Here is a 25263-nt window from a genome sequence, read left to right on the forward strand (position 1 = left end):
ACTTGCGGTTAGCGAAAACCAAATACTTTGGCTTCGGAGCTTCTAGACAATTGACAGTTATAATTATTGGGGACTTAGAAATTTTACACCCGTATTTTGAATTTCTCTAATAGATGGTTTGTTTAAACCCTAAATTTTCCTTTAAGGTTTTTCTTATTAATTGAAAACAATCATTTTTGTTTAAGAATATTTTTATTATGTGAAATATTTATGTTTTTCTTTGTTAGTAGGTACCTACTGTTTTTGATAATGTGGTAATAATATAACTTTTATAATATGGTTAATTATTTGACTGTAATTTATAACTTTCCTATGGTAAATTATTTTATAGAGAAATTCAAAATACTGGTAAAATTGCTAAGTCCCCAAGAGGTACCGAACTATAAGTAACATATCCTATACATATATAAGTACATATAAGGTACCTACATGACAAAGTTTTTATTTAAAATATTGCATATAATTAAGTTAATAAGTATATTTTGAATTTCATTTACATTTATATAGATAATCTACCAAGCGAATTGAGGTTTTTCATTTACTGTCTTAAACTCAATGATGTATAAGTTGTATATGATGTATAAGTAGTATAGGTACAATATATATACTTTTCAAATTGCCCGCCAAATCCAGAGAACTGTCAATTGTCTAGAAGCTCCGAAGCAAAGTATTTGGTTTTCTCTAGACGCAAGTGTCTAAGATGCATCATTTGTTTTTGTCCGTCAGTGTGTGTCAGTGATAGTGATGATGTGTGATGTCTCTCCCACATCACTGGTTTTTGTCTTCATAAATTTATTTCCCTTTTTGGGTCATTTTGGTTTTAAAAAACGACAAAAGTAAAATTAGGATTAGGAATTTGAATACATGAAATCAAAAATCAGTACATGATCAAATGGAAGTAAAGGGAGAAATTATGGAAGAAACTATTAAAATAGAGTATCATGACTTGGATTATGCTCTTTTGGATGGCTTTAAATCTGAAATTCAAGAGGAATCCAATAGAGAAAGTACTCATGGCACATATGATTCTTTAGACTTAAAGAAATGTCCCATATATACTGAAATAGAACAAGATGGAAATAGATTTGATCCATTTGAAGAAAACCGTGAAAATGAAAAAGGTTAATAACAAAATATTTAGTATAGTTGTTCCATTTTATCTTTGCCCACGCCTTATGATTCATTTTCAAACAAGTTAAATCAAAACAAAATGAAACATAGGTGGATGTGTTGTATCATTGATATGATGATACGTACTGTCAGTGGTAATACAGTCCAACCCGCTTATTGGAATTTCTTTCGTGCCAAGCAAAAGTATTCCTATATGCGGGATATTCTAATAACCGTTCATTGGTGGCTAGTTAAACATTTCGGGACCTCAAATTTCTGTTCCTCAAACCGGGATATTCCTATAGCCAGTATTCTAATAAGCGGATTTGACTCTAATTATAGTCTGTTTTTAAACCAAGAGAAGTAGTTCAAATTTCCCGTGCCATAAAGCTTGTTTGTAATTGGTCCAACCTCATGCAAGTTTACTCCACTATTATCAAATTTTGACACTAATGACATTTATAAAATTTTGATACTATTGGCATTTCATAGGTTAATTAAGTTATATCAGCGATTTTTCGTATGTTCTGCGTTATTCCTTTAATTTTTAGATTTTTTGTCTGTTTTTTTTTAGAAGACAGTTGTTTTTAGAACTGTTTAGCGACGTATTAGTATAATATGCTCATCCAAAACAGGAGATGTATTTGGTGATATTTCTAGTGACTTTCTTGGGTGTAAATCTGTCTTTTTAGTTTACTCCTCTTGGTTTAAAAACAAAGCTTAGCCCTTTCGTGACCGGCTGACACGATCGTGAGCTCGTGTTTATGTGGGTACCAATATCAAAATAAACATATTTTTACTGGGAAAGATGATATCAATATGTTGTGTCTATCGTGTATTATCAGAGTCACTGAAATCATTTAACAAATTCGCACTTAGTTTGCAATAGAATACCCTATAAGATGGCTGTGTATTTTGAGGACACTTTCAAATACATTTCCCACCGCTCATTTCTGTATTGCAGGGGACTTCAACCTACACTGTTCTTGGTCTCATGATAATTTTTGTTCTTAGGCAAATCCTGCTCCAGACATTTCTTCGAAGAAGATGCTATAAATATTATGAATCATATATCGCACCCTCAGTGCAAGACTGCAGTAACTCAAAATTTTATGAAAATGAAGTAATCATGGAATTCGATTGTAAACATGCATATCTATCCCCTGTAAAACTTTAGTAACTTTCAAATGCTTAATGGGCTAAATATTACAACAACAACAGTTTAACTATTTTGAGTGTTTGAACATAAGCATTGGAAAGCAAACAACATGTAGATCCGATTTATACAGATTTTTCCCAAGGCATTTGATAGGGTCAACCATACATTATTGTTACGTAAGATCGAACAGTTAGGTTTCTCTGATCCTCTGCTTAGTTGGATTCGAAATTATATATTAGATAGAAGGCAGATAGTTTGTATTAAGAATTATTTCTCTAATCAAATTATAGTTAAATCGGGGGCACTTCAATGCTCCCACTTAGGACCTATCTTTTTTAATTTATTTATAAATGACATAAATAAAAGTTTCAATTTTGCTCAATTTCTTCTATTTGCTGATGACCTTAAATTATTTCACATAATTACCTCTGATTTGGATCGCTGCAATTTGCAATCAGATCTTAATAATCTTGTGGAATGGTGCTCACTTAATGGTATGGACTTAAATGCAAACAAATGCCATGCTATAACTTTTACTCGACTAAGAAACTTTGAGAATAATTCTTACTATATACGGGACACTAGGTTACAATTAGTTGACTCAGTTATAGATCTGGGTGTTATTGTTGATACTAACTTGAATTTCAACCTACACATTAAAGTCATCAAGACAAGTTTCTAAGTCATTAAAGATGCTTGGCTTTGTTAAAAGATGTAGCTATGACTTTACGACTGGTCGTTCTTTAAAACTTCTTTATTGTTCTTTGGTTAGACCACATTAAGATTATGCAGCATGTGTTTGGTCACCTCAATATAATTGTCACATTAATAAAATCGAACAAGTTCAGCGTAAATTCTTACGTTATTATGCTTATAAGATGCATTTCACTGGTCAAAGTTATGAGTCTTTACTGCAAATTATTCGACTTGACTCATTACAGAGTCGTCTTCAACATAAAGATCTTTGCTTCTTATATAACTTAATTCATGGTCATAAATTCTGTATCTCACTCTTAAATAAAATTGGTCTACGTGTACCTTCAAGAACCACCCGTTCTGTGACCACCTTCCACGAAGTCATTAACCGTACAAACTATGGTTCAAGTTTCTATCTCTGTAAAACTATTAAATTAGCAAACACATTATCTCCACATTAATTTCTTTATGAACGACTTTACTGCGTTTTCCACACAATTACATTTTTATTTGTTTTAATTTCAGGACTGATTTGTCAGTTACTGTTATTGTCTTTGTTCTAAGATAAGTTGTATTTGTCAATTGCGAAATGTTTTAGATATTTAGATTTTATTACTTTATATTATAGTACTAGCTCTCAATTGTTAAATGAGAGCAAGTAATTTTTTTATTGTTTCTTATGCATTTACCAATTTTGTACTAGATCTTATTTTGAATTGTTTTTCTAGTTTGTGTGACATTTTAATTGTATTATGTACTAATGGACTTCGGTCCGTCAATAAATAATAAATAAAATAGGTCGATTTAAGCTAATTTACCTTAATACAAAAGTTGATAATAACCGAAATACAGGATGTCAAAGTTAAACTGTTATTTTACTTATTTTTGAATATTTCCTGACAGGCATTGGAGAACAACACGAAATTTGGTAAGTGGTGCTGGTACTATAGATCCTACTATATTATGTTAAACAAATGTTTCTAGCTACTACCAGAGGTGTACGACGGGGAACGTGAATGGTTGACCCTTCCCAAATTCTACGCCACTGGCGGAATTTCTATTTTAATGCAGTTTTTTGATTCTCCAATACTTTCTATGTAAATAACATACTCTTCATTTGTAACGATAAAGCCATTAGTTTTCGAGATATTTGAAGCAAAAAAGAGAGGAAGAAAATTCATTAATCAAAATAAGTGTGCCTTTCCATTTTTAACTTCAAATATCTCGAAAACTAATGACTTTATCGTTACGAATGAAGAGTATATTATTTGTATAGAAAGTATTGGAGAATCTAAAAATTATGCCAAAAAAGAAGTTTCATCGGAGGCGTAGAATTTGGGAAGGGTCAACCATGCACTTTCCCCTGTCATACGCCTCTGGTATTACCCAGAAACGATTATTTAACATAATTTAGTAGGGTGTACAGTACCTACACTTTGTGCCAAGTATCATAAGGATATTTCAAATAGTTTTATAGTACCAGGCACACATAGTTCTTAAAGTTTTAAATAAAGAATAAATTATTAAACAAAAAAGAATACTTTAAAATAATTTGACATATCCGTGTCATACTTGTTATGATTAATTATTTATATGGGAATAACATACTTGTTATGTTGAATAATTGTTTCTGGCTACTACCAGAGGCGTACGACAGGGGAAGGTGAATGGTTGACCCTTCCCAAATTCTACGCCACTGATGAAACTGCTATTTTTGCATAAGTTTTAGATTCTCCAATACTTTCTATGCAAATAATATATTCTTCATTCGTAACGATAAAATCATTAGTTTTCGAGATATTTGAAGTTTTTGAGATATATCTCGAAAACTAATGGCTTTATCGTTACGAATGAAGAGTATGTTATTTACATAGAAAGTATTGGAGAATAAAAAAATTGCACTAAAATAGCAATTCCGCCAGTGGCATATAATTTGGGAAGGGTTAACCATTCACATTCCCCCATCGTACGCCTCTGGTAGTAGCCAGAACCGTTTGTTTTAACATAACTTAGTAGGATGTACAGTATCAGCACTACTTACCAAATTTCGTGTTGTTGTCCCATGTTTGTCAGGAAATATTCAAAAATAAATAAAATAAAAGTTTAACTTTGACACCCTGTATTTCGGTTATTATCAACTTTTATACTAAGGTAAGTTAGCTTAAATCGACCTATTTTAACCTCAGGAACTAAGGTTAAGCTATGGCCCATTCTTTACCAAACACCCTGTATAAAGTTGTTTAAAAAATAGTTTTTAAACACCCAAAAAAGTAAAGTTTTTAAAGGTACCTAAATAGTAAAATATCAGTGTAAATTCTCAATTTTTTCATACTATCACATTACATAAACGTGCATTTAAAAAATCGTTTTAAAGCACCAAAAAAGTAGTAAAATATCAGTGTAAATATTGGATACAAAAATAATAATAAACAAAATAGTGGACTTTTCAAACCGATGTTACTAATATTATGCAAGCTTAAGATTCAATCCCAGCTAATATTTTAGCTATTTGTTTTTAATACCGTGATTATACCATTAATTGAAATTATACAAATAAACAAAAAAAGTATGGCAACACTGTGACTCTTTAGATGAAGGTCAAGTCCAATGTTGTTCGAATTTGCAGAGTTGCCGGTCTTCTCGTATACATATAACATTTCGAAGGACGTTCAAAAATACACATTCAGATTCGTATACGAAATTTTTCATTTGAGTTAACTCGCATGTGAAAAAAATCAATTGAATTCGAAAATACGACCCCAGTATTATTCAGGATATATTTTAAATGAAGCACTAAAACACTGGAGAAGATATTGTTCAGGGATGGGGATCCAACTTGGTGACAATACAATATTGTATACTCAACATTTAGGCGAGCAGGAGATACCCCTAAAATGACCAGGTACTGACCACGGAGGGCCGAAGGGCTAATTTTATTCATACTTTATATTTTCGAGGGTGCTGAAAACGAAAATGAGGTTTATTTTGAATTTTATGTGGGGGAACATTGTCAAAATGCAATTTTAACCTAAAAATAAAAAAAATAAATCACGTTTTTTTGCGTTTACCTCGCTACAACTCTGTTCAGTTTTAATATTTTTTTCTGAAATTTTTACAGTATATAGCTTTAACATTTCTGAACTTTAATTTCTTCTGTACTTGTTCTAAGCTTTAATTTTTATTCTGATAAAGGTTATGATTTTTTCAAAGGGAAAGGTACGGATTTGTGCATTGCAAAGTTTAATCGCAAAAGTTGAGTGACGAAATTTAAAATTTAGCCTTTTAATCACGTTTATGTTAAAGTAGAGAGCACAAAGAAGTTTTTTGGAAAATTTTTGATCAAAATGTTTTATAGAAAAAAAAAATAGTGCAACTTTTATTATCGACATCAGAAATCCGCGATATAACGGTTATTTTTCGAGATACTGACCATGTGTGGTGAATGGCCAATTTTGGTCTTAGATTATGTTTTTGATGGTGCTGAAAACGAAATTGAAATTTATTTTAAATTTTAGGTGGGGGAATATTGTCAAAATCGCAATTTTACCATGGAAATAAAAAAAGTGAAATCACGTTTTTTGCGTTTAACTCGCTACAACTCTGGTCGATTTTAATATTTTTATCTAAGGTTTGTACGCTATATGTTGCCCACTTTTTTGAAGACAACGGTATCTGCTTTAAGATTTTAGTCTTATTATAGTAAAAGTAATGAATTTTTTAAAGTACAAGGTACAGATTCTTGAATTGCAAAGTTTAATCGCAAAAGTTAAGAGGCAAAATTTAAAATTTTTCTTATTAATTACGTTTATGTTAAAACATAGAGTACAAAGAAGTTTTTTGGAAAGTTTTAGTTACAAATGTTTAATAGAACAAAAATTGCGCCACTTTTAATATAGACGTTATACGTCCCCAAAATAGCGCTTATTTTTCGACATACTGACCATGGGAGGTGAATGGCTAATTTTGGTCTTATTTTATGTTTTCGATGGTGCTGATAATGAAAAAGAGGTTTATTTTGAATTTTATTTGACGGAACATTGTCAAAATCGCAATTTTAACCTAAAAATGAAAAAAAAAGTGAAGTCACGAATTTTTACGTTTAACCCGCTACAACCCTGTTCCATTTTAATATTTTTTTCTAAAATTTCTACGGCATATATTTCTTACCTTTGTGAAGACTATGAAAGTAACTGTAGTCTTTCAGTCTTTTTTTTGTAAAAGTTATGAATTTTTAAAAAATTAAAGGTGCAGATTCGTGAATTGCAGAGTTAAATCGCAAAACTTAAGTGACAAATTTAAAATTTATCTATTTGATTACGTTTATGTTGAACCATAGAATTCAAAGAAGTTTTATGGGAAGTTTTAGGTCTAGATGTGTTATAGAAAAAATATGGTGCAACTTTTAATTTTAAGAAAAACGTGGTTTAACTTTTTTATTTTTAGGGCAAAATAGCGATTTTGACAATTTTCTCCCACCTAAAATTCAAAATAAACTTCATTTTTGATGAACAAACTTTACTTCAAAGTAAAAAGTTTGCCGACCACTGATTTAGGCGATCAATCTTGTGCTGTCTGAATAACTCGGGAACCCATAACTGTCTTCTGCTGTATTGGGACCGTGCAAGTTCGGCAAAGCGACCCCTATGTCTTCGCTCTGTACTATTATTCGCACTTTTAATTATATTGGCCAATTATATTAGTCCTGGTTACTGGATAATTGTCAAGGCCATAGTCCAAAAAAAATAGTAAGAAGAAAAAATAAGATTCAGGTTATGTTATGAAAACATGAACAATTGTATGTAGTAAATAAAATTAGTTATTAAAATGCAGTACTGCACTCAAAACACAATTAATTAAATTACCTTTATATAATAATTGCATATCATATCAATATTGTGGAGCAATATATAATTTTTCTGCTTTAATGACAGAAGGTATGAAATATACGTCAATTTGACAATTTCAATTGACAATATGAATTATTTAAGATAATTGCAATATTTCTCCGCGACTCGCGCACGGTCGTTTCTCGTTTCCCTTTCCAAGTACTTGCACACCGCGAATACTTCTTGGCACGAGAACATTAATTGCTCCACAAGACCAATATTATTTCCCCGTTGTAAGTTCTTTAATCCCACATAAGGCATATTTTCGTTTTTGGACGCAAAAGGTGTGTGTTTGAGCATTATGGACAGTCTAAGTCTGACGTCACAAAATTGGGAGGAGCTTATATTGGCTCCAAGCAATTTTGTTTGTAATGTTATGGTCATAAGGAATTTTTCATTTATGTGCTTTGTGTGGCAAAATAAGACTTCATTTAGGTATTTCGTTAAAGAAACGTGTTAATTAAGAGATTTTTATTCGTTTTGGCTCAGGTGGTTTTTATTCCTTAGTGATTGAAAATAAACATAACCTCAAAACTGTTTACGTTCTAATCATTGCATTAAATTAACTCACCTGGGCAAAACGAATAAAAATCTCTTCATTGGCACGTTTCTTTAACTAAATACCTAAATGAAAAGTCTTATTTTATCACACAAACCACGTAAACAATAAATTAAAAATTCCTTATGAGTGTTTAACATTATAAACAAAATTGTTTGGAGCCAAATATAAGCTCCTCCCAATTTTGAGACGTCAAGACTTGGGATGTCCATTGGCTTCGGAGTCAATGGCTGCGTTCACCAGAAATAATCGGTTTAAGTTTCAACTGAACAGCTGTGTTTCAGCGCTTTAAAACTACGTTCAGTCTGTAGAATGGTATTTTCCGTTTGACACTTTCATAGTTGGTTTTGTTTTGTGTCCTCACATGTTTTATGAATTATGAACTTAACCTAAAACGAGATTCGTTGTTTTTGTCATAGAAAAAAGTGTTGTGTGATTTGGTAGAATGCGATCTTACCCTTCAAAAAATATGTCACGTATTTCAGCACCTGGAAAATTGGAAGGATACTACAAATCTGGCCTCCACATAAGTGGTCTGTAGCTTCGACATGATAGGTGTGAAATTTTAAACGGTCTTGCTGTTGATTGGATAGGAAGGGTAGCGTTATCTAGCCTCCACGCTAGGTACACCATAGCCTCCATACGGTACGGTACTTCCAATATTTAATATTATTTTATTCAAGTGGACAATAAAGGTAAAACACAAACAACTTTTGTTTCTTAATTATTTATTTTTACAATAATGTGACATTTTACATAGAAATATGAGTATTTAATTTCGATTAAATATATGTTTACTTGTTGAATTTATCGGCTGCACACAACAGCTGATCGGCCATTAGACCCAACAACAAAACGCGAAATAAAATGTGTATTTTAAAACTGTTGGATAAACAGTACCTACAATCAGAAAAATTTACCTTTAAAAAGGTACTCGATTATGAAATAACAAAAATATCAAAAAACACGACTGAATATCAGCTTTTTATGGTGACACAAACTAAACACAAACACCAAACACTCGAAACACATCACATAACCGACCATATAAAATAAGTGAACGACAACGAACGAACGAACACGAACACAGATTACAGATTCACAGATAGCGCAGGATTTGTCAAAAGCCATGTTCCACCAATCACAATGCCGACATCAGCGCCTCTGACTAAACGGAAGGAAAATAAATACGATTACATGTTTTTTATTAGAGTTAGCGGGGCATGGTTTTTGTTTATTTTTATATCGTGCTATTGTTCAACGATAACTTGGACGTGTCTTACGCAAATTTAATTCAAAAATGGATAATATAATACTAAAATAAGAAATAATTTTTAGTGCTGCTGGCTGTGCTGGACTTGGCAGAACCATTGGATGATGATGAAGTATTCCCACCATAAATAAATAATAATTGTTACGAGAAATATGAATTATGTTGAAAATATTGTTCCTCAATACACAGATTTACAATTTCGTGAGCGTACACAATTATGTATCTCCTAAGTTTCAATTTCTTTATAATTAAAACCATTGAAAAAGTAAATATTTTCAAATCAGCGCGCGCCATTACAATATATTTCTTAAACACGTTCAATATTGAAGCGATGCAAATACTACGTTGAACAAAAAGGCGACCGCTTCGTCAACACGTTGAAGTTTAGCCTAAATTAACATGACGTTCACCCGAAAAATCTTAAACAGTTTGAAAGCGCTGACATAGCGCACTGGTCTGGTGAATGCACCCAATGTCCATTTGCCATCTTACCTTTTTGGAATTATTTTGTATTATTTATGCGGAAGCTCTAAAGGAATGCTTCTTGTTTTCTTCTCGTTGACGCAAAAGTTAGTTTATTTATTTTTGTTCAATTTGCAACTCAAGCAAATAACCTCCCTAATAACACAAAACATTCTAGGAATGTTCCTAGAAGGTACACACAGGACATTGAAAATATTCCTGGAATGTCCCCAAATGCACACGAACGTCCCTGGAAAGTCCCAGGAAAGTGCTGTGTCAGCATTTTAAACATTCCTTGAATGTCTTGTTGGAACATTCCATGAATGTCTACGAATGTTCTTTGAACATTCACAGTATATTGTTTAGACTGAATGTCTTGTTGAAACATTCCATGAATGTTCTTAGGACATTCAAAGTATATTTTTTAGACATTATCTGAAATATATCGTCAGTGATGTGACAATACCTCCTATATGTTTTTTCATGAGTTTTGCAGGAGACGAAAAACATTTTTTACGGTCACCTCCTGTTTTCATACGTAAGTTTTGACTTGTTTTGTACTAAATAGATAGTTGAATTTACTACAAAACAAATCAAAAAATATATGAAAACACGAGGTGGCCCAAACAAGTTTTTCATCTCCTACAAAATTCATGAAAAAGCAGATAGGAGGTATTGTCACATCACCGACGATATACCAGAAGTACAGTAGGAAAAATGAAAGAATACCCATGAACGAACATATAAAACATGCTGTATTTTCCTGTCACCGTGTCACACAAAAAACTGGTCAGCACAAGTACATGTAATAATTATTGTTACTTGCACTGGACAATTTTCTTTGTGACACGGTGACAGGAAAATACAGCGTGTTTTATATGTTCATTCATGAGTATTCTTTCATTTTTCCGACTGTATATGTAGCCATACCAAATAATACATCCTTGATAAATATAAACATTTTTATTGCACAAAATCTTGTGATATATTTTTTCCATAATCATCACTACGATGACGATTCATTGTATTGAATTGTTCATTAGAATTACAATCTGGTCATAACTCTGACCAATGAGCAATTTTAATTTAACCTAAATTACTACTGTTCCTTAAAATGAAGAGCTTACCCATAGCGTCTCTTATCTAATCTAACAGGCACACAAGCACTATGCTCTGCTTTTCTAACCGCACTATTCTAACATTCACATGCACACAAGCATTATGCTCTGCTTTTCACTATCACTCAAACTAGTTCAAAAGGCTTTGTCCTCTTCAATCTTCTAGTTTGCCCAGTAGTATCCAGGAGCTCGATTTCCTCAATATTCTTGTAGGTACTTACGAAGTTGTTGCTTGTGACTTCCAACTTTACTCCAACGTTAAAAACAAATCCAGCTGTAAAATATTTATGTGCCTGAAAGCTTTTGTATGCTTTCATCTACAGTATCTATAATAGTAATTTGGTGGAATGCACTTTATGGTAAAATCCAATTCTGACTGAATTGTATATGGATCTAAATCCCCAATTATTTTCAGCTTCAATAAATATCTAAAACAATAAAAGAAATAATGTTATTGCTTGCAAAATTCATCAATATTGATAAATATCAGAGAAAAATGAACATTGATAAAAATTGTTTGCCATACCTTTCTCTAAACATCTGGTGTCTCCAATAATATTTCCTTAAATAATCACTTTGCAGTGTGGTAAAGTTTATAAAGTTCACAAAATACAGCAAACGAAATCCAAATGAATCCAAAATATGACGATAAACAGTGAAATGATGAAATGAAATGATATTACAAACATAACCTCTGTAACCTGTATGCTGTATGCCATGCCAACCAGAAGTCACGTGGTTTGGATTGCCTAAATACATATACACGCGCAGCCCCACCCCCTCATCTATGACGCGCAGCAAATTTGAAAATGAATGCAAATTGAATAGTAAAATGGCCTCTCTTAAAATATAGGACATTGGTAGTATGTTCAAAGAATGTCTTTTGGTAACATTCCACGAATAACTTAATCAGATATTCAACGAATGTTCCTTGAATGTCCAGTACATTCAAACATTAATAGAACTTTGATAGTACATTCCTGGAATGTTTTGTGTTGTTAGGGCTATAGTGTACCGAGCTGTACTATCTGATTGTGTTATTGATTTGTTTATTTTCAATAAAAACCTTTATTCTGCGTAACAATAACAAGTTTTTTCAAAAGAAATAAATATTGCTTTGAAAGACATGGTGGTTTCATATAAGTTTGGTTGTGTGTAGGAACAATACACAATACTTATGCATCGGGAATGCAGCAGAAGATCTAATATAGCTATTTCAAATTTGTTTTGGGCGTTCCTAACGGTCTACCTAGCGGATTAATTTGCGTATATGTAATAATAATTAGTATATTTAGTAATATTAGTATATGTAATAATAATTAGAATATTAATTCAGTCAATTTGTGCTCTACGAACCCCTTAGTGGGAAAGTTTTGGGGTAGTTCTGATTTCTTTCATTATACATATGTATTTTGGGCTTCTGAATCCGAATATGAGGTTTGCGGACAAAATCTTCTGACGGAACATTGAAAAAATCACGAAAAAGCGAAAAAATACTGCTTTTTTCTGCGTTTCTGTTTAAATATCGAAAACTTTTAACTTTTAGTAAATGGTCTGTTAACAGAAATTGAAGTATGTACTTACTTAAAATTCCGTTCGGTCTAAACTGCAAGTTGAACATTGCCAAATTTTAACGGTCTCTTTAAAACCTACTTTATTTTTATTAGAATGCTGTTATTCTCCTAGTTTCTACTAGTGGAACTATTATCAAATTATTTGGTCAAATGTTATTAGGCATGTAACTTGCTTCAAGGATTTAGTTTTCTCTACTCCATTCAACAATGCTGTAAATATTGTATCATAATCACTTGGAGGAGCGTTGATGAATGGCTGGTAAACAATAAATGTTAGTTCATAATTATGGTATGTCTCTTGTGACAGCTTCCATGAATCCACTCCATCCTAAGAGGCCAGGAATGTCTGCTTTTTCTATAGAGCCACAAAAGATTAGGCACAGATGGAGTCACAGTTTCAGTTGGTGTGAACATTCCCTTCGGATCTGTTATCTTGATTTCTGACCTTGAGATTTTGTCCTTTCAAAATGAATTAGTTGAACAGCTCCCTGACTTTCATAAACCTCAGGCGCGGGTTTCGCTTTTAACCGAGGAATGGATTGGTTAGGAGCTACTACATGTCTTGGTGCAATACAAAAATGCCACCCATGACGTGAAAAGTGTGGTATCAGTCAATTTTATGTACATTAAAATCAGCGTTTTCGTACACCTGTTGTATAAAGCACGGCTGGTCAATTTTCTGCGGATCGCCCGCGATTGCTGACACTTCCAGACGAACATATATGATTCTGTATAGGATGAACAAAACCCCAAAGAGGAAACTGCATCAACCAATTTTCTTGAGCCGTATTTTTTATAGAGAAACACGGCCAACCCTACAAGGACTGGTGAGACGAATGATCTGGGCCTTACTGCCGCTACAAGACAATGAGCAAGCTCATTACTTTTTTTCTTCCAGCTATTATACTCCCCACGTTTTTTATGAAGTACAACTTTTTCCATAAATTTACGTAGTGTTTCAGGAATGAGTTCTTCATTTCCTTCTAAAAACTTATCCGGTGGGGGGTATTACTGTGTCTAATACCTGGCTCCGGATATGCTCAACAATGATGGCAGCAGCCGTCTGAACAATCCGTAGTCTTTTCTCGTTTTTATTTTTAACGCTTGTTGGTACCAAGCGTCGTTCAAGATTTTATAACCTCTATCTTTGAAACAAACTAATGACTTTTTGGTTTGAGACATGGTAATAATTATATCGCTTTGGTGTTTTTTAAGTAGATAAGCTTTGATTGTCTTTTTGTCATCGAACAAAAACTGGCACTCCCCATCCATATTTTCTAAATAATTGTAAATATCTTCCATTGCTTTCAACATCATCGGCAAATGGACCCAAACTTTTAATCTTTTTGTGAATGATTAAGCGATTGTACAGTTTTCTCATGCATAAACTATGATACCGGCAAGCAGAGGCTACTAAGTCTGTCTTTTGCTTTTGTTATAAGAGTTTCTTTAAATTTTAAAACTCGAACCTAATACACCATATTGTAATTGGTTTTCGTTTTACTTTGCTGCCTTATAAACTCAAGTATTATGACGAGACCACACATAAAACATTGAGTTTTTAACTTATAAGGTGGTGCAATAGAACGTATTTGAACTTGCTCCCTATCCTCCTCAACTTTCTTCAAAAACGCGGTAATCGTTTTTACATCATTGTAGTTTTTACGATATTGTTCATGAACCTCAACTGCAGTTTTTTTACTAGTTCCACTAGTAGAAACTAGGAGAAATTTATCAAATGACAGCATTCTAATAAAAAGTTGGGTTTTCCAGAAACCGTTAAAAATTGGCAATTTTCAACGTTAAAAATTGGCAATTTTCAACTTGCACTTCAGACCGAACGGTTCGTCTGAAAAAAAAGTAAATAGTGATATTTGTAGATAATTTTAAGTATGTACTTACTTTAATTTTTATTAACGGATCATTTACTCTAAGTTGGTAGTTTGCGAGATTTAACCAAAAAAGCGGGAAAAAGCAGAAGTTTTTCGGTTTTTTCGTTATTTTCTCAATGTTCCGCCACGAAATTTTGTCCGCAAACCTCATATTCGGATTCAGCAGCCCAAAATACATATATAATGAAAGAAATCAGAACTACCCCAAAACTGTCCTAGTCAAAACACAATTTTATTGAATTACTGATTTACCCTTACTTGATTTATTACAGTAATCTGATGCATCAGTCACAGACTACTTATCAATACGTTTCAAACATGTTTAGTGGTCAAAATCGGTTAAGCCGTTTAGAAGTTATTAAGCTGCAAAAGTATAATCCAATTAACGATTATTCCCGAAATGGTTTATGTAGTTGTAGTGGTTACGACGCTAAATTTGATCTCGCAACGGGCAATCCGAGTTCATTTACTGGCCATCCCAATATATTTTTTTTCAATCTATTTCGAATAAAAAAAATCTAGTGTACACTCGATGGACACTAGATCATTTAGGGCAGCGGTTCTCAACCTTTTTGAGTGATGTACCACCTACAGTTATTTTTATTATTTTTGGTACCACCTATATTTTTAAATTGTATTATCAATACTTACTAAGTACTACTATTTTAATTTTTTCTGTGTTTTGTGTACCACCGCCAATAATGATATGTACCACCAGTGGTACATGTACCACAGATTGAGAACCTCTGATTTAGGGGATAATCCGACAAAAGCGGCCATTTATAAATCTTAATGTGTAATCGAGAAACACTGCATTCAACTTCATACATTTAATTTATAAATAACTCTGAAAAACTTCTGGTACAAGAATAAAAAGACCGCTAAACGCCGTAAAAATGAGTGGCGCATACAATATTCCAGCTACAAAAGATCTGATATGAATATTACGTGGCGCTAAAATGTATTTTCATTTTGATGCAAAACAAAGTTCTAGTTTTATTTTAATAGATTTTTCCATAATATTTGCTAAATTTGAAGTAAACGCGCCACAAAAGAGTTTCAAAATTCTGTATCAAAGTTACTCTTTTGTGGATCGTTTTACTTCAAATTGAGCAAATATTATGAAAAAATCTTTTAAAATTAAACTATAATTTTGTTTTGCATCAAAATGAAAATACATTTTCGCGCCACGTAATATCCATATCAGATCTTTTGTAGCTGGAATATTTTATGCGCCACTCATTTTTACGGCGTTTAGCGGTTTTTTATTCTTGTCTAAGTAAATAACAGCACAGACTAAAATCGGTAATTAATTTAACAAATGAATATCAAAACAACAATAATAACGCCAATGGGCAAGCGTCAATACCAATTATGATGTCAAAATGTCAATATGATGAGTAGGGAGCGGATTTATATGCGATCAATTTTGATGAAATATGCGCATATACATGCAGTAAAAATACGAAATATGCGCAAGATATGCAAAAAAAAATTCAAAAAATGCGCATATCGAGAAACCACAAATTTTCTGTTCTATTCTATTCTAGAGGGTTCTTTGAAAGGGAGGGCGGCAATCTTATTTATTATCTTTGAAATAAAATCATTATTTTTTATATACTCAATTTATTCACATTTTTTGCAAAAACTGATACCAATAGTTAACTATTTAAAATAAAACAACAATATTACTATTATATCTTCGATTATAATTGACTACAATGTGTTGTTCCAAATTGTTACGAGGAAACATTTTCTTTGATCAGATAAAATATTTTTATAACTAGAAAAACTCCTTTCAACATCAACAGAAGTAATTGGGGCGTATTTAAAATAACTTGTTAAAGCCGAAAATTCTGCATTAAATTCAATTTCAAAAGGACCCCGCAGAAACCTTATGGGAAATGGCTCTATGTCAAATGCTCTGAAACTTTGGGTTCTGGTAGTCCTTGATGTGTAAAACAAAAGACTCAATGGGCGCGTAGCTATAAAAAAACATTGTTTTAAGTTTTAAGATACAAGCCTCTGAAGTTATAGGTACAGTGGGGACGTTTGAGATGGAATAAATTCATTTTCTCGAGAATGGGAGACTCTGGAGATAAATTACAAATCAGGTCAATTTTTATTTTTAAATTACAATTTTTTCGTCAATCCACACGATGACAATGACAAAAACGTAATCCATCTGGGCGTGATGGCGAAATCGATGATTTTTTTAAATAAGAATAGGGGTCGTGTGATAGCTCATTTGAAAGGATATTCAATTCTATATTCAATAATATAAACATTAACATAATTGTTTATACAGGGTGCCCAAAAATTTTTTTTGAATTAAATTAATTGAGACAAAAAGAAGAATGTGTATAATTTATTTAATTCGAAATAAATTTTACTGTTGTCCGAAAACAGGAAAAAATGTTTATTTGATAAATAAATATTGTTTTTCGCTTAAATTCAATATTAAAGCTGCCACCCACCTGCCTCTTAGGCTACGGCTCCACGGGCGAGAAATTGACGCTAGCAGTAGCAGTAAAATGAACTTAAGGTTCCGCGGAACGGAATGGGAATAGCCGAACTGTACCGACTACAGGACTTGTGCGTAGTCGGTTCAGTTCAGCTACTCCCATTCCGTTTTCCCATTCCAATTTCTCGCCCGTGGAGCCGTAGCCTTAGCAGTTTGAACATTTAATTTAAACGAAAAGTGTTAATTTTTCAAATTAACTTTTTTTCTGTTTTCGGACAGCAGTAAAATGTATTTCGAATTAAATAAATTATATACATTCTTCTTTTTGTCTCAATTAATTTAATTAAAAAAAAAAGAATGTGTGTACTTTGTACGCACGTAAGAAGTTATACTTCTATTATATGATTTCAACGAAATCAATATACTTTAAACAGTTTCTCTACTACTTTCCAAAAATTTTTATTAAAACAATACCAAAAATTAAAAAAATAAACGAATAAAACACACACAAACACATTGAAAAATGCCACAAATGATTTCTGAACAATAATTGTTGCCAAAAATTTTAATTAAATACGTATTTTCTAAAAAAAATTATATAATAATATACTTACAATCATAAAATCTATAAAAAAAAATGATATAACTTGCATTGGGCTTGAACCTACTTCCCGTGTATCCCGCCGTACGAGAGTCGAAGCGATTTCAAACTGCACCACCTTCGCGTATACGTCATGTGGGAATATACACAAACTGAACAACTTTTTGACATTTTGTTTATATGAATTTTTATTAGTTTGATTTTTGTCGAATTAAAATACAACAATATATAGAGTAAGAAAACGATACATTAGATGAAAATTTATAGAAAGTTTGTTCGTAATCAGATTATGTAAATTAAAGCATTGCCTACTAGGGGTATAGCATAGCAAGTACTAGGTAAGTACATTATTTTTTTTACATTTTCCAAATAGGTATGAAGATAATTTTTTATTGGAATATAACTGAAACATTTAGAATTACATACCTGTGGCTTTTCAAAACTATTTAAAAAGTCACTATAATTATAAATTTGATTTTATTTCTGTCCTCACAACAATAAAAACTAATATATTATACAACATTTTTGTTTACCGATAACCTCCATATTGAACAATTATTGACAGATCATTTCAACACCCAATCAGAGCCCGTATAAAGACTAATACCAAACTGTCGGTGTGCGCATGCGCGCAGATCAATATAAATTCACCTTCAATCTCAATCGCGCCTAAAGAAGTATAACTTCAAAAATGTTGGGCATCCTGTATAAATCTTGCTCTTCTTAAAGTGCCTATCCGTTCCGGATGTTGGCGATCATCATGGCTATCTTGACTTTGTTTACCGCACCGCGGAACAGTTCAGTGGTAGTGGTGTTATACCACTTTCGTAAATTTTGAAGCCAGGAAATGCGTCTTCTTCCCGGTCCTCTTTTACCATTTACCTTCCCTTGGAGAATGGGTTGGAGAAGGCCGTAACGTTCTTGATTTCTCATTACATATCCTAGATATTCTAATTTTTTTGTTTTGATGGTTATGAGAATTTCACACTCTTTTCCCATTCTACGCAGGACTTCCACATTAGTAATTCGGTCAACCCAGGATATACGTAAGATGCGCCTATAACACCACATTTCGAAAGCGTCGAGCCTATTCATAGATGCAACAGTTAGTGTCCACGCTTCCATTCCGTAGAGCAGAACTGTGAATATGTAGCTTTTCAACAGACGGTATTTTGTTTTTAATGATATGTCTCGACTGTTGAAAATGGGTCTCATTCTAACGTATGCTGCTTTCGCATTTATTATTCGCTGTTTAATTTCTCTCGAGTGGTCCCATTGGCTATTTAAATTCGCACCCAGATATGTATATTGCTCAACTCTTTCGATTTTCTGTTGGTTGACTGTAAGTTGAGCGTTTAATATTGGTTTTTTACTAATTGTCATAAATTTGGTCTTTTTTATGTTAAGAGCTAGTCCATATCTGTTGCTGACTTCTGTTATACGATTTGTTAATATCTGTAAATCATTCAGATTATCGGCAAAAACTATGGGTGTCATCTGCATATCTAATGTTATTCAACCATTCACCATTTATTAATACTCCCTTCGCGCAACCGTCTAAAGCTTCCTTAAATATCCATTCGGAGTAAATATTGAATAGTAGTGGGCATAAAATACAGCCCTGTCGTACTCCTCGTTCTATTGCAATTTTGATTTGATTAGATAATTCTTAGATCTTTGTTGTCAATTCCAATTTCTTGCATTAGAGTTAATAATTTGTCATGTTTTACTCTGTCAAATGCTTTCTGGTAATTTATAAAGCATACGTATATATCACAATTTACATCCCTGCATCTCTGAAATAGCACTTGCACAGCAAAAAGGACCTCCCGTGTTCCCAGAGCATCACGAAATCCGAATTGTGTTCTTGTTAGTTGTTCCTCGCACTTTGTATATATTCGTTTGTGAATGGCCTTTAGAAATGTTTTAAGTAAATGGCTCATAAGGCTTATAATACTATAGTCTTCGCACTTTCTCGCATTGGGTTTTTTTGGAGGATTTATAAAAGTTGATTCTAGCCATTTTTGGGGAATTATGCCTGTCTCATATATATTGTTAAATATTTTTGTCAACCATTTTATGCCGTCGTAGTCCATAAGTTTTAAGAATTCGGAATGAAAATGATCAGGGCCTACTGCTTTACCATCTTTGGTACTTTTGATGGCATACGTTACCTCTTCAACTGTAAGTGGAGGTCCATTTTCGCAATTGGTGTTTGTTATGATGCCAGTGTTACTTCGTATATCTTGAAAAGTTTTTTCCACGTATTTAATCCAAATATCCCTTTTCTGTTCTATTTCCAATACTATGTTTCCCTGATTATCTGTCAGAAATCCAGTGTTCTTGTGTTTATATAAGCCTGCAGCTTCTTTGATCTTTTTATGGAGGTTAAACGAATTATGTTTTTGTTGTAATAACTCTATCTCTGTACATTTCGAGCTTAACCAATTTTCTTTTGCTATTTTAATAGCCCTTTTAATTTCGTTATTTATTTTGTAGTTATTCTTATTGTCTTTAGCTTTTCTTCTGTCTTCCATCATACATAGAATCTCCTCTGTCATCCATTCTTTTTTCTTTGTTCTTTCAGGTGTGAAGTATTTCTCTGATATTTCTTGACTTACTTTGTGTATCTTTTCTAGTTCTAACTCTGTGTTATCTATTTCTGTATGAACCCACGTTTCTTCTTTTAGGCCTTTTTGTACCTTTTCTTTTACTGTTTCATTTTTCAGTTGATTAATATCGTATTTCCGAATTTTTGGTCTTTGAATTTTCTTTAAACTAAGTTTCATTTTGGCGACAATTGGATTGTGATCCGATTTTATGTCGGATCCCGGGTACGTTTTTACAGATGTTATAGAGTTTCTAAATCGTTTGTTGACAAGGATATAGTCTATTTGATTTCTTACTGTGTGATCTGGAGTATCCTGAGGAGATTTCCATGTATACAGTCGTCTTGGAGGAAGATCATAAAATACCTGTATAAATAATAATGTTAATGTATATATTAGTGAATAGAGAATTAAATAACCTTTCAAATAAGCTATCACACGAGCCCTTTCGCTTAAACTCAATGTTGAAATTGCTAAGAGGCAGGTGGGTGGCAGCTTTAATATTGAATTTAAGCTAAAAACAATATTTATTTATCAAATAAACATTTTTTCCTGGTTTCGGACAACGGTAAAATGTATTTCGAATTAAATAAATTATATACATTCTTCTTTTTGTCTCAATTAATTTAAATAGAAAATTTTTTGGGCACCCTGTATAAATAATATTGTAAATATTTATATAATTGAATAGAGAATTTAATAACCTTTCAAATGAGCTATCATGACCCCTATTCTCATTTAAAAAATCATCGATTGCGCCATCACGCCCAGATGGATGACGTCACTAGTATGATATATATGCCAAAAAATTATAATTTAAAAAAAAATCGACCTGATTTGTAATTTATCTCCAGAGTCGCCCATTCTCGAGAAAATGAATTTATTCCAACTCAAACGTCCTCACTGTACCTATAACTTCAGAGGCTTATATCTTAAAACCATGATTTTTTGGAGCTATGCGCCCATTGAGTCTTTTGTTCTACACATCAAGGACTACCAGAACCCAAAGTTTCAGAGCATTTGACAGAGAGCCATTTCCCATAAGGTTTCTGCGGGGTCCTTTCCATTAAAAATTTCGCATGTTATGCCCTCCACAAAGTTTTAAAGCCGTTTAAAGACGGGCAACGGCGTAAACAGAATGATCCTAAGGAGTGGGGGGGGGGTTACAACTAATGAAGATTCTTTAGGGGTATGGTGTTAAGCGTATAGCGCTTAAAGTTCATCCCAATGGGGGGTTATAACCCCAAACCCCCCTGGTTACGCCTATGAAGACGGAATCTGATCTAAAGCATGAATATTTCAATTTCCGTTAGAAAATCGTAAAACTATGGTTCTTCTTCTTCTTCCTTCTTGTATGTAGGCTTTAAAGCCTGTTTCTTCTTCAATATTATCCTCCTAAATTGTTTAGGTTATCGCACCACCTTTTTCTTGGTCTGCCAATACTTCTTCGTCCATTTGGTGACTTATCTCGTGCTATTCGTACTATCCTATGGTTAAAGGTGTAAATTATCTTAACAATAGGGGATCTAAAAGAATCACCAGAATTATAGCTATTAAATTGGGATACAAATTGTACTAAATATAATAAAAGTAAATAAAATTCGGATTTCCCGGTAAACCATCCTTCATCATTTAAACATCCTACAATCATTTTATAACGGCGTACTATAGTCTGTTCGCTAAACTCAGACGCAACTTTCTAGATATTTTAGTCTATCTAAATAATTACTAAATAGTTAATAATCACTAAATAGTTAGTAATTTTGCCAATTTTTGCAACATTGGCAAAAAAACAAAAAAACTATCGACTAAAATATCTAGCCAGTTGCGTCTGAGTTTAGCGAACCGACTATATAAGTACTATAATGCTGGCCACTCACTTACGGATATCGAAGAGGCCATCGCATGCAGGCCAGGACTGAAGGCCGTTATTTGAGTAGTTAAGTTAATGAACTGCAGTTGAGACGCCACACACATGCAATTTTGTGATCGAGCATGCCAACGCCTTTACGAAGACTGCGTGTATGTGGTGATTTTGGCTTCAATTAACCGCCTGTCAGTCGCCCGGCCTCTTCGATATCCGTAAGTGATTGGCCAGCTAAGTACTTTGTGTAAAGATCGGGTATTTTCTAAGAAAAAATGAAAAGGCAGTGAATGAGCCGTCTCTCTTCAGGTAGCTCTCGAAATAATAGATACGACAGCCTGTGCGGGGAAATATTTTGTGTCGAATTAAAAAAATTTAATTTTTTTTGGACTTAGATGTTTTTAAATAGGCACAAAATATGCATGTTTCTTTAAAAATATGCAAAATTTAATAAAGTTCTCAAATATGCGAAATTAGCATGCAATATGCATTTAGCATAAAATCCGCTCCCTAATGATGAGTGACAGATTACCAATTCCTACAAATTCCGATCCGACCTGCTGATCTCTATTCGATTTGACTCATTTCTACTCGATTTGTAGTTACATAACATGCCTGATTATAGTTGGTTTATATTTTAGGTTATCTCCAAAATGAAATCAAAATGGAAATTATGGAGGAACCCATTGAAGATTCATCTTACGAAGAAAATAATATGAGTCGACACACTGAAGGAAAAACTTTAAATAAAAATATAAAAGTTGTGACTGAAACAAAACCTTATAAATGTGATATTTGTTTTAAGCGATTTAGTCGATCTGATACTTTGAAAAGACATTTGAGAGTGCACACTGGGATAAAACCACACAAGTGTGAAATTTGTTTTAAGCAGTTTTCTCAGCAAAGTCATTTGAATACACATCTGAATACACATTTGACTTTGCACACTGAAGAAAATCCTTACAAGTGTGAAATTTGTTTTAAACAATGTTCTCAGAAAAGTCATTTGAAAACACATTTGAGGGTGCATACTGGAGAAAAACCTCACAAGTGTGAAATTTGTTTGAAACAATTTAGTGAAGCAAGTACTTTAAAAATACATTTGAGAGTACACACAGGAGAAAAACCTTACAAGTGTGAGATTTGTTTAAATCGGTTTAATAGCGCAAGTAATTTGAAAGTACATTTAGGGGTGCACACTGGAGAAAAACCTCACAAGTGTGAAATTTGCTTTAAGACATTTTTTACAACAAGTAATTTGAAAAAACATTTGAGAGTGCACACTGGAGAAACACCTTATCAGTGTGACGTTTGTTTCAATCGGTTTGCTCAAAAATTTCAATTAACTTCTCACATGACAGTTCACACAGGACAAAAACCTCACGAGTGTGAAATTTGTTTTAAACAATTTAGTGAAGCACGTTCTTTAAACAGACATTTAAGAGTGCATACTGGAGAAAAACCTCACAAGTGTGAAATTTGTTTTAAGCAATTTAGTGAAACAAGCACTTTAAAAACACATTTGAGACTGCACACTGGAGAAAAACCTTACAAGTGTCAGATCTGTTTTAAGCAATTTAGCGATATAAGTAATTTGAAAACACATTTAAGAGTGCACACTGGGGAAAAACCTCACAAGTGTGATATTTGTTTTAAGCAATTTAGTGGTTCAGGTTCCTTAAAAAAACATTTGAGAGTGCATACTGGAGAAACGCCTTATCAGTGTGAGATTTGTTACAATCAATTTGCTCAAAAAGTTCAATTAACTTCTCACATGACAGTTCACACCAAAGAAAACCCTCACAAGTGTGAAATTTGTTTAAAACAGTGTATTACTGCAAGTGATTTGACAAAGCATTTGAGAAGGCACACTGGGGAAAAACCTTACAAGTGTGAGATTTGTTTTAAGCAATTTAGTGAAGCAGGTAATTTGAAAACACATTTGAGAGTGCACACTGAAGAAAAACCTTACAAGTGCGAGATTTGTTTCAAGCAATTTAGTACAGCAGGTAATTTGAAAGTGCACTTGAGAATACACACTGGAGAAACACCGTACCAGTGTGGCGTTTGTTTCAATCGGTTTGCTCAAAAATATCAATTAACTTCCCACATGACAATTCATACCGAACAAAAACCTCCCCAAATGTGAAATTTGTTGTAAACAATTTAGTGATGCAGGTTCTTTAAACAGACATTTGAGAGTGCATAAACCTTGGTTAACCCGTGTTGAGCGGCCCCCCCCCCCCCATTTGCAAAAATCAAAAAACAAATAGCCCTGATTTATGAGCTATTTATGAGCTCTCATATTCCGCAAACTAAAAATTTTGAGCTCGTTCCACTGAGCAGGAATTTAACACTCTAGTGGGGGGGCTGAGTCAGCCCACCCCCCACTACTTAAAAATAGGAATATTGAATCGGTTTTTGCGGCACAATTACGAGCTATTTATGAGCTCTTGAAATTATATAGTTTCGATTTTTGAGCTCATCCCCTTCACCCCCAAACAACCCTTTAATTGATTTAACTTAAGAGAAAAATGCTGAGAAAACTTAAAATATATCGTATTGCGGATATAATTCCTATAGCTTATATACTCTAAGAATAAACTATTAAATCACGTGCATTTCGATTATTGAGCTACAACCCCTTCGCAAGAAAACCACCCTATCTTTCCGGCTTAAGAGAAAGTTGTGCTTAAAATGCATTAAACTAATTATTTGGCGACTACATATCATTTAATAATTTATAAGCTTCCAAATTACGCGCATTTAGATCAGTAAATTGCAATTTATTTTGTATAGTGCAGTCACTGAAAGTAAAAATCAACGATTACCTTCAATTTCGGTGAACCTTTATCGATTTTCACGAAAATTGGTCAGTGGTTAGAGGATACCTCAAGAAACAAAGGTGACATGGTACCACCTTGCGCCTTTACCCTGAGGGTGGATACCGCCCCTTCTCGGGGGTGAAAATTATTTTATGAAAAATAACTGCACAA

At 33.0% G+C, this 25263-nt stretch overlaps 1 protein-coding gene across 3 annotated transcripts; it reads left to right on the forward strand.

Moving 5' to 3' along the window:
* Nucleotides 1–24789, forward strand: LOC114342764 (zinc finger protein 271-like). 3 transcript variants are annotated; one of them, XM_050662008.1, is made up of 4 exons: nt 1–116; nt 332–421; nt 508–1121; nt 22909–24786. In XM_050662008.1, the coding sequence occupies exons 3-4, from the start codon at nt 893–895 to the stop codon at nt 24414–24416; spliced, it is 1737 nt and encodes a 578-aa protein (XP_050517965.1). In that variant the 5' UTR covers nt 1–116; nt 332–421; nt 508–892; the 3' UTR covers nt 24417–24786. The 3 variants fall into 3 exon arrangements, with proteins under 3 accessions (XP_050517965.1, XP_050517966.1, XP_028149355.2); XM_050662009.1 differs by having other exon boundaries at nt 634–1121; XM_028293554.2 differs by lacking the exons at nt 1–116; nt 332–421 and adding an exon at nt 6481–6593 and having other exon boundaries at nt 997–1121; nt 22909–24789.
* The last annotated feature ends 474 nt before the right edge of the window (nt 24790–25263 follow it).

Source organism: Diabrotica virgifera, chromosome 9, assembly GCF_917563875.1.
Source record: "Diabrotica virgifera virgifera chromosome 9, PGI_DIABVI_V3a".
NCBI lineage: Eukaryota > Metazoa > Arthropoda > Insecta > Coleoptera > Chrysomelidae > Diabrotica > Diabrotica virgifera.